At 56.6% G+C, this 11,030-nt stretch overlaps 1 protein-coding gene across 1 annotated transcript in view; it reads left to right on the forward strand.

The window, feature by feature from the left end:
- Positions 1 to 2,175, forward strand: part of LOC112413894 (uncharacterized) — a 16,684-nt gene extending 14,509 nt beyond the window's left edge. The window contains exons 3-4 of the mRNA XM_024766067.1: positions 108 to 223; positions 1,744 to 2,175. Coding sequence (XP_024621835.1) covers positions 108 to 223; positions 1,744 to 1,979 — 352 coding nt within the window. The 3' untranslated portion in view covers positions 1,980 to 2,175. The remainder of the gene's footprint in view (positions 1 to 107; positions 224 to 1,743) is intronic.
- The last annotated feature ends 8,855 nt before the right edge of the window (positions 2,176 to 11,030 follow it).

The raw sequence follows: 11,030 nt of genomic DNA on the forward strand, positions 1-11,030 counted from the left end.
AGATGGTGGCCATGACTTCCTCTTGCTTCCCCTCCACCTACACTCCCCCCACCTTCCCATCTCTCCCCACCCCCACCTTTGTCCCCTCTCTGGCCCCTGTGGCCCAGGTTGGTGAGGAAGGAAGGAGTGTATGGATGTCTCTTCTCACCACAAGACCCCCAGGCACAAGCAGCCTACTTGGCCATACCTACCCTGCTGAAGGCCAGAACATCCAGGAGTTGTGGTGAGACTTCAGCTGTCCTCAAGGACAGGAAGAGAGGCACAGAGAACAGCACAGGCAAAGGCTGGGTAATGGGGTTTGTGAGGTTGATAGAGGACAGAGGCTTGGCTGCAATGGTTATGGGAAGAGAGGAGGTGGGCAGGGCCATTCTGCACCGAGGGCCACACTGTCCCTTCCTGCCAAAAACTGTCGGTAACCAGACTCAGAGATTCTCCCACATGCTGGCCACGGCTTCTGCCAAAGCAGGCCTGGCCTCAACTCCCGGACAGGGGCCAGGACCAGGTCAAGAGCCACACAGGATGGGGACCCCACCTCCCAAGTCCCCAGGTCCATCAACCCTAGAGAACCTGCAGCCCTGAGTGCCAAGAAACAAGACCCATCCATCTGTAGGTCAGTCCTCTGGGCCCCTAGCGCCCCCTGTAGACAGGAAACTACACCAATAGGGGGAGGGGCCACCACCTGCTTGGAGGAGGAGACAGACTTGCCCTCAAGGAAGCGCGCGCGCACACACACACACACACACACACACACACACACACACACACACACCTCTTCAGGAACCTCCAGTGTGATGAAGACACAGACGTTGACCTCAAAGGTCCAATCTGAAAATTGAGCTCCGTCCTCAGGAAGCTCCTATTCTGATGGAGGCACGTACTCTACCATCAGAGCTCCATTCTGAAGGGTGAAACACAGCATTGGGCTTCAGGAAACCTACAGTCTGAGGGTAGACACACACAGCCCCACTGAATTTTTAGGGAGCCCCCAATCTGTGGCAGACACAGATTAGACATTTTGGTGACTCTAGGGCTGCTGGAAAAGCAAATACAAGACGTCCAGTTAAATCTGAATTTCAGATAAACAACGAATAATATTTTAGTATAAGTATATCCCATACAACACATGGAGTATACTTATACTAAAAAAAAAAAACCGTATTCATTGTTTATTTGAAATTCAAATTTAACTGGACGTCCTGCATCGTTACTTGCCAAATCTGACAACCCTAGATGCCTCCAATCCGAGGGCGGGAGGACCCCCCCAGACACGGAAATGCAGGTAAACATCTGAGCTCGCTCCTGCTCCTGGAGCAGTGGAGGGGCAGGAGGGGAGTCCTGGGGCGCCGGCTCGCAGCAGTTTAAAATTCCTTCCAGGCCAGATCCCTAATCCCTCGGTGCACAATGGCCGCCTTCTCCCCCGCCGCCCGCGCCCACGCCCTCCCCCGCGGGGCCGTGGCAGTGCCACCACGGGCCTCTTTAAGCCCCTTTGAAGCCGCCTGAGCCCCGCGCCGCGGGAGGCCCCGCCGCTATGCCAGCTATGCCAGCTATGTCCCCGCCGCCGCCGGCCACCACCGCTCCCCCATTAATGCTGGCTAATCTGGCTAATAAATAAACTCCCCTCCCAGCCTCGGCCCCCCGCTCGCTCCTCCCTGCTCCCCCAGAATTGATTTCAGGGCTCAGCTAGAACAAGCGCCCCCACTTCCTCCTGATGTCTCTGAGTGTTTTTTTCTCTCACTGCCCTAGGTCTGTTACCGCGTTGCATCTGCATCTCTTTCGGTCCACCTGCGCGCGGGGCGCCAGCCACATGGCTGGGTGCAGGGCACCGGACTCGAAGCCTGGGGAAGAGCCGCAGGACTGAGGAGCGCCCCCTGGAGGCGGGAGGAGGCCCGGGCCAAGCCCCCTCGCTGCCCCGCCCCAGGCCCCGCCCCACTCTGTCCGCGGAAGTGGGGAAGCAGTGCGAGCAGCCACGGGACGGGTGACTCCTTGCCAGGAGAAGGCGCCGGCGCCTCCCGCGGCAGGAGTCACTTCTCCGCGGCCTCTTTCGTCCCCTGCGTCCCTACCCGGGCTTCCGAGAGTCTGACTCAGAGCCGAGCCCGCATCGCTTCACCTCCTACAACACACCCGGAGCGCGCGGAGAAATTACAGGATTGCAGGGGCACGGCTAGTGCGCTCTAATTACCCACCGCCGCTCTCCTCCGCGGCGCTCGGCGGCACGGGGACAACGCGCCGTAATTAGGCCGCCCCTCCGAGGTCCCGGAACCCGTCCCCCGTCCCCTGTCCCCAGTAGCGCGCGCGTCGGTTCCTCCCGCTGCTTCCTGCCGCCCTCCGGGACTGCCCCCTTGGTCCCAGGAGAGAGCTATGAGACTCCCCTCCCTGCCAACCTGGGGTGGGGGGAGGGGAGGACTTGGAGACCCGTCCCTAGGCCTGAAGTGGGGAAGCCGGCCCCTCCCCTCCCGTAAGCCTACAGTCTTTGAGATCTCTGCAGGAAGGGACTGGGAGAGTGGGGAGGGGGCAGGACTCTCTCGTAGACATGGTCACTGAGGCCGACTGGAAAGTTAACTGTCCCGGGCGGGGGTGGGTAGGGCATCCGGGCGATAGTATCCCATTTTGCACTGAAGGCTCAGACAAGTAAAGGCTCTCAGGGAAGACCACCCAGCTAGAACTTCCAGATCAGCTCATTTAAGGAGCCGGACAGGCTCCTTCCCCTGCCTGGGGAATTACATTCCTGCGAAGAAAGGTGATACCCCCGCCGCAGACTGGAGTGCTGGCAGCCGACCAGCTGTGGCCTGTTGGCCACAAGGGAGCTGGTGAAGTGTGGCTCAAGTCTTCCATCCCAGTAAAGGTGGGAGGAGGCCCTGAAGACACAGAAGCCAAGCCTGGTGGCCAGCACTTGAGGGGAGCAACTTGGCTGTCAGCTTCTTTATCCAAACCAGGCTCCAACCTCTCCGCTATCAGGAATTTTTTTCCTGATGCCCAGGGGGTTGCAAACTGATGGCCTTGGGCCAAGTTTAATCTTTAGTGAGGTTTTTTTGACCTTCAGTAAGTATGTGGTTTTTATATTCTACGGACAATGTGGGCTGCCCTCCCCATTGGCAAAGGCCAGTGTGGCCACACTAGGTCCCCAAAGGCATTTGAGTTTGAGACCTTGATTTAGACCAGCCCACCTGGCCTGCGCCTTTAGCCTTTTCCTCATCTTCTAGGATCTCAGTCTGCACTATTGCACCTTTGTAGTTTTTGCATGTTTCTCAGTAAGCGTGCCAAGATGAGTGTCCCTCTGAGCCCAGCCTTATGCTCCCTACATGGGGGGGCAGTGGTGGTTGCATATGCTTCTGGAAACCCCTCTGGCAGCCACTTTTTTCATCTTGAATATCGGTTTCTGCCTTGGGTAGGCACCAGATCTTTTCCAGCGGGGGTGACGTGGTATTTTCTGCTGTGAGACCAGAGGTTCCTTGAAGGCAGGATATTGGATCTCTCCCTTAGACTGGGATCTCACTGAGGGCTAGGGGAATGGGGTGTGGAGGTAGTATCTTCCATCATAGGGAGCTCCCTGAGGATGGGGCTGTGTCTCCCCTCAGACTGGGGCTCCTTGAAGGCATTAGATTCTCCCCTCAGACCGGGGCTCCCTGAGGGCAGGGCTGTGTCTCCCTTCAGTCTGGAGCTCCTTGAAGGCATTGGATTGTCCCCTCAGATGGGGCCTTTGCACCCCATCTCACCCCTCTGGCTCTCGGCTGAGCGTAGGCATTCCTCCCAGGACACCGTTTGTCACGCTTCGATGAATGAAACCTACTAAGAATAACTCAGTCCTTGTAGTCTCTAAAGGACAGGGGTGTTGGAGGGGGTGGGCGGAGACTGGTGATTGTGGAGAGGCTGGTGGAGGATGGACACAACTATTCATTCAACAGCATTTTCCCCGGTGCCCATCTGGACACTGGCAGGAGACACAGGGGGTGCCACAGAGCCCCCTACTATGCCATTCCTGCTGTTGCCAGTAGGGGGATGGCTACAGGACTCCTGAGATAGAAATCCCACCCCCCTTCTTCACAGCCCTCCCACCCCCAGAAGTCATCACCTCAGTGCCACCCAGCCCTCTGTATGCCTGCCACCAAGTCCCTCTGCCTGGAAGTCAGGTGCTTGGGGTGGGGGACTGCTTCCAATGGGACGGGCGCTGTGGCAGGGAGTGCCTGTGGAGCAGCCTTCATCTTCCTCCTGCGAGGAACTGTCAGACTGACCACGGGGGAATGGAGAAGCAGTCTCAAAATGACAGGAGGGCATTTGGTGTTTTAATTGGGGGATGGGGTATGAGTGACCTAGAGGATGAACCCCTGTCCCCCACCCCCACTCCACTCTTCCTCCTTCATCCCGCCCCTTTCCACTCCCAAACCTCAAGCCTCCAGTTAAGAACTGAGGGAACTTTCCAATGCAACTGTTCTCCCAGGCACTTCACAGGGGGCCCGTGGGGTGGGGAGGCTGTGACCTTAACCCGGGTCTCTGGATGAGGCCTTCCTGGCATTCCGCCCTCACCTGCCACCTCTTGAAAGGGACATTTCGGCCTGGCCAGCCTGTGAGCCAGGCAGCCTGGTATGATACCAGCTCTGCCACTGATCCCACTGTGACCTTGAGAAGCCATTTGCTCCCTGGGCCTCAGTCTCCCCACACATAAAATGAGTTTTGTCTAGTTTTCATGATTTTCAAACCTTTCTTTTTTAAAAATAATGGATCCTTTTACTTAAATAGTAACTTACGTGAAGTCTCCACTAGTAACAGAAAAAGCTTGGGGTTCTATGGTCACAGTAGGAGTGGGGACCCAGAGCCCCAGTATTTAGTCCATCATACATGTGCGTGGGCACGCGTGCGCACACACACACACGTGCACGCAGATTGGCTCCAGGGCACTCCACAGAGCCCACTTCACAAACCTCTGAACCCTGAAATCCCCTGTGCAAACATTCTGGGGCCCTTCCAGGGCTGGGAGCTCTAGAACCAGGGGTGCTGACAGCTCTGAGGATAAGGCAGTGACTCTGGGCCACCCCGGTGTAGAGAGCAGGGCTGAGGGGTCATGGGGTGGAGGGCCAGAGCTGGTAGGGGGCGTCCTTGCCACACCGGGTAATGCCACTGAGAGCCCACTTCACAAACCTCTGAACCCTGAAATCCCCTGTGCAAACATTCTGGGGCCCTTCCAGGGCTGGGAGCTCTAGAACCAGGGGTGCTGACAGCTCTGAGGATAAGGCAGTGACTCTGGGCCACCCCGGTGTAGAGAGCAGGGCTGAGGGGTCATGGGGTGGAGGGCCAGAGCTGGTAGGGGGCGTCCTTGCCACACCGGGTAATGCCACTGAGGCTGGCCAAGGGCCTGGGTCCAAAGCTGGGTCCGTGCACACCCTCTGTGCCTACCTGAGCCAGAAGTCAAGTAGGCTTGTCTGGCCCTGGACCCCCTCAGCTGGGGGGAGAGGGGGACACATGGGGACTGAGTTCCCTTCCCCAGCAGGAAGGGCAGCAGGTACAAGCAGGAGCCTCTGGCAGCCTTTCTCTGGAATCCCTCCCACCATGCCCAGGGCAAGGGCCAGAGTGGCAGGGTGGGAGCTGAGCACCAGGTAGCCCCAGTGGGGTAGCATTCCCCACTGCAGGAGACACAGGGAACCTCACAGCACCCCTAAAGCTGGACGTTTGAGGATTTGGTGATGATGGAGAATGCAGGTGGGAGGGGGCCTGTCAGACTCTGGTGACAGGAAGGCAAGAGTGAGGAAAGGAGAAGAGCAAATGCCACACAGGGAAGAAAATGCCACCAGTAAGAGGCAGGCCTGGGCCTGGGGTCCCAGCTTGGGGCAGCAGGGAGTGTCCCTCCAAAGTCGGGGAACAGCAGAAGCAGCCCATCCCTCCTTGCTGGCAGATGGACTGTGTTCAGGAGTCACCAGGCAAAGAAGGTGCCGCGCCCTCCCTTACACCCCCAGGCAGCCCTGGAGGGACCATGGCTCCCGATTTCCCTCCAGGAGCATGTGGGGGGAGCACAGGAGTCCCCCCCCAGCCCACTTCCCTGGGACGTATGATGAGGGGGGAAGAGCTACCCCACCATCCTCTATCCCAAACACACACACACACACACACAACACACACACTGGCATTTGTCCCCTAGAGACTTCACAGCCTCAGCCTCGGAAACTCAGGGATCGCCGCTGTGTGCCAGGCATGGCTCTGGGCACTGGGGCCTCCAGGAATGGAAAAGGCAACCTAGGTCTCTGCCCCTGTGGTTCTCACATTCTAGGGAGGGAGTGACAGATCAAAAAGTTACAAACGAATCAAGTTCAGGTCATGATGAGATAACCACTGGAGTGGAGAGTGTTGGATGGGTGGGGCAGTTTAGATGAGGTCATCAAAGAAAGTCCCCGTGAGGAGGTGATCTTCCAATAGAGACCTGAGCTACAAGAAGCCCGTTGTGCTCTGAGGCCAAAGGACTCCAAAAATGTACAATATTTTTAATAGAAAGGATTTAAACAGAAAAGAACGTGTATCCATAAACGTTAGGGCAGGGACATGAGAGTTGTTTCTGGAACATCTGTGATTTCTCCAGCACAGCGACAGGAAATTCATATTCATCATCTACTTCCCTATTCAGAACCCTTGTGTCAAATAGTATTATTTTCATTTTACAGATAAGAAATATGAAGCACACAGAGGTTGTAGTCTGATTCATTTAAAAAGATCTATTAGGTTTTAGCCTCTGAAAACACTATAATAAATCCCATGTAGGCCGTGCCCTCTTAGGTCCTACAGTCTGAGAGCACAGAGGAGGATCAGGGAGGGCTTCCTAGAGGAGGAGTCCATGTCTACGCTGAGTCTGAACGGATGAAGAGGGGGTGACAGGGGAAGTGATGAGGTGAGGAGGGAACCAGGGGGTGGCACCAGTGGCAGGGATGCTGTGGGCAGAAATAAAAGACTGAGGAGGGGATCCTGCCCGGCTGCCTGGTCAGCAACTTGAGGGGGTGGGGTGGTGAATGAGGACTCTGCAGGCAGGTAGAGAGGCAGGAGGGCAAAGGGGGCCACCTGGTGTGACTGTTAGGCAAGGTAGGTCGGGTGGGGCCTCTTCCAAGTCTCTGGTGACCTGGCCCCCGTGAGTGATGGGGTTACTAATGGCAAAGGGTGGTGCCAGTCGACAGCAAGGACAACTCACACGGGCTCACACACTCCACACACACATACACGCAGACAGGCAAGCGCCCACCACACACGCACGAGCGCACGCGGAGCTGGTCTGCATTGATGAGGGGATGGGGGGAGGCACAGAACAGCAGGACCCCAGCATAGCTCAGGCCTCAGGCCCTAAGCACCTCTTTCTGGGGCGCCAGGGCAGAGGCCCCTCCACAGCCCCCTCCAAGGATCTCAGGCCCCTTGCCCTCCCCCTGCTCCCCATAGGCTCTGAGGCCTCACCTCTTGACACCTTGTCCAGGGTATGCAGACTCAATGCTGGTCACTCGCCAGGGATGCGGGCCTGGGCATCGCGGCCAGCAGTGGAATCCAGAGGCAGAACAGACCCTGCCGGCTGGAGTGAGCAGGCCACACTGGAGAGATGAGCATGTGTAGGGGCAACGTGAGGACTCACAATTAGGCCTCTACACAGCAGCTCAGAAGCAGGCGGGGGGCGGCCACATGTAAGGTCAGTTCAGATGAGCATTCCTGGGAGGGGACTTGTTCCCCAGGGCAAGCAGCAGCCAGAGAGAGAGGGGTGGCCCTGACCCTGCGCTGACCAGGCCCTCCTGGAGCAGTGGGTCCAGACAGAGAGAGAGGGGTGGCCCTGACCCTGCGCTGACCAGGCCCTCCTGGAGCAGTGGGTCCAGACAGAGAGAGAGGGGTGGCCCTGACCCTGCGCTGACCAGGCCCTCCTGGAGCAGCGGGTCCAGACCTGGTGTCTCCCTCTCCAGGGATGATGATAGAGAGCGACAGGGTGGGGAGGCGTCCAGAAACCCCATCATATGAGAAACTGCCACTGGGAAATTTCCTGTTCCTCCCTAGTCTTTTTTTTTCTTTTTTTTTTGCGGTACGCGGGCCTCTCACTGCTGTGGCCTCTCCCGTTGCGGAGCACAGGCTCCGGACGTGCAGGCCCAGCGGCCATGGCTCACGGGCCCAGCCGCTCCGCTGCATGTGGGATCCTCCCGGACCGGGGCACGAACCAGCGTCCCCTGCATCAGCAGGCGGACTCCCAACCACTGTGCCACCAGGGAAGCCCCTCCCTAGTCTTCATATCAGCTGAAGCATCACTTCCTCAGGAAAGCCTTTTCTGACCTCTCTGTGGATTATGTCCCACGGTCCCAGGGTGGCTCTTACCAGAGGCAGCTTGACAGTTATCTGTGGAATTGTTCTGTTCGAGGTGTCTCCCCGACTAGATGGTGAGCGCCCTGAGGTCAGGGCTGGATGTGCTGCTGCTCAGTATTGTCTTCCTGGTGGCTGGCACGGAAAAGTCCATAAGTGTCTGCAGAGGGAGGGAAGGAGGAGAGGGCAGGAGGGAGGGAGAGAAGGAGAAAGGGAAGGGAAGGAGGGAGGGAGGGAGGAAAGGCGGAGAGGGGGAGGGAAGAATGGAGGGGGAGCTGAATGAACTTTGAACCCTCCGAGGGCTGCTATATAAAGGAGAACAGAAGGACCAGCAGCAGAAGGCCAACCTAGGAAGGCAGATCTCAAATTACCAACAGTAAGGTTTTAAAAGTCAGATGGTCACATTGTGGACTGGGCTGCCCCAGAAGACTGAGCAGGGTGAGTTTAAGCAGAACCAAGAGGAATACTTCTCAGACGTACTATTACTTGAACGAATGATGGGACCAATGAAGATGAATGAATGAGTGAGTGGATGAAAAATGGCAACGACAGAGCATTTCACGCACTGAGCAGAGGCTGGAGTCTGATCTTTGTCCCAGAACTGGGTCTGTGGGTCCGGCCCCACCTGGACGAAGAGCCGTGGGCCTGTCCTCAAGGCGCTCAGCCTAGTGAGAGATGCACACAGCACACGCACATACAGAAAAGAACACTTCTTTTTTTTTTTTTTTAAATATCTGGCGCATTTTCCTTTCGGAATTGCTTCCAGAGCTAGAGTTTAATTAATTTATTTTATTTATTTTTGCTGTGTTGGGTCTTCGTTCCTGTGAGAGGGCTTTCTCTAGTTGTGGCAAGTGGGGGCCACTCTTCATCGCGGTGCACGGGCCTCTCTTGTTGCGGAGCACAGGCTCCAGACGTGCAGGCTCAGTAGTTGTGGCTCACGGGCCTAGTTTCTCCATGACACGTGGGATCTTCCCAGACCAGGGCTCGAACCCGTGTCCCCTGCATTAGCAGGCAGATTCTCAACCACTGCGCCACCAGGGAAGCCCCCGCACTTCTGATCCATCCCGCAGTGCCAGACGTGTGGTGCTGAATGACAGTCACAGCGTGGCCAGGAAAGAGGCATCTTGGGAGCAGCTCACCGATGAATCCCCTCCCACATCTCCCAGCTTTCCCAAGGAGGCCACAGTCCGGAGCCCGCTTTGGGCCACTTTCCCAGAGGATGACCCCTCAATGGGAGTCTGTCCTGAGGTCTGTGCCACCACAGAGGAGGCGCCCAGCGCAGGGACCGGGGATAGAGTAGCATCTAGACAGGAACTGGGCAGAGCCTGAGGCCCCCTGGGACCCCCAAGGCTGGGACCAGGTTGGACTTGTCTCCCGTCCATGCTCGGAGCCTGCCCTGTCACCAGCAGCCCTGTCACGGTCAATGACTGTCAGTGACTCACAGCCAGCTGTGGGCATGGAACGGAGAAAGTGGCCCCCTGCTGAGCTCATGAACTCACAATTAGGCCTCTACACCCCCTCACCACGGACAGCCTCCCAGCCTCCACGCACGCACGTCCCAGGCTGCCCTTTCCCAACCGCAGCGTGCCTCTTACTGCTTATTTTAGCCTGATGAAGCCTCTTGAAATGTCAGAGCTGGAACCAAGCTCAGGGTCATGCAGCTCAACCCTCTCATTCAACCAGGGAGAAAATGGAGATTCAGAGACAGTAAGTGACATGTTTCAGGTCACACAGCTAATTGGTGGTATGGCCAGAAATTGACTGCAGGCTTCGGGGGCCCAAATCCAGCTGTCCTTAACTTTGGGCAGATGGCATGGGGTGCAATGTGCTTCAGGCAGCCCCTCGGCAGACTTCTGGAGCCTCTGGAGCCAGCATGCCTGAATTTGAACCCCAATATGCCAGTTATCACCTGGGAGACTATAGGCAAGTTACTCAGCCTCTCCATACCTCTGTTTCCCCATCTGTAAAATGGGGCTAACAGTGGTTCCTACTTCCCGGGTTAATGTGAAGACTGAATGAGTCTTCAAAATATATTTTGAATTGCTGAGCGCAGTGCCAGGCACAGAATGAGCACTGAGAACGTGTTAGCTAACCTTCTTGGATGGTTGGTGGAGTCACCAAGACTTGGTCCTTAGTGTGGAAAGTTCAAAATTTTGGTTTTATCAGTCTGCCGAAGGGTGAGCAGATCCCAGGAGACTGGTCATATAACCAGGCTTGCAACAAACTGATGGATGGTGTTACCGTGGGGACAGAGGTGGCTGTCAGAAGGACCATGTTGGCCACAGTGGCTGCCTCCTGCTCTGGCAGCCACCCCCTGAGATCTAAAGATTGCAGACCTCACAGCAAGGGCAGCTGGAGATTTTCAGGGCAGTTCAAGCTGGGTGAGCCTGAAGGATGCCCTTTTGAACTCAAGAATGGGCCTCTGTTCGTCTGCAAAATAGGAGAAATCATAGCGTCTAACTCACAGGATGTGCGCACAGCATCAGCGGCCGTGGTACCTTTCCAGCCTTCCTCCCTCGCCATCTTGAGGCCAGTTGTCTCCATTCAGAGCAGCCTCCCCTGGACCCACTTGGATAAATACTGACGAATTCTTCTCCTTCCATGTTCCTCCTTTATCAGTCGCCAAAGCCCTGACACCTCACACCGGATGAAGTATGATCCCACAACACGTACAAGATTGGGGTGGTCTCATTCCAGCCCCAGAGATGATTGTTGAATGGATAACTTAGTGA

Source organism: Neophocaena asiaeorientalis, unplaced genomic scaffold (assembly GCF_003031525.2).
Source record: "Neophocaena asiaeorientalis asiaeorientalis breed wild unplaced genomic scaffold, Neophocaena_asiaeorientalis_V1.1 scaffold46, whole genome shotgun sequence".
Taxonomy (NCBI): domain Eukaryota; kingdom Metazoa; phylum Chordata; class Mammalia; order Artiodactyla; family Phocoenidae; genus Neophocaena; species Neophocaena asiaeorientalis.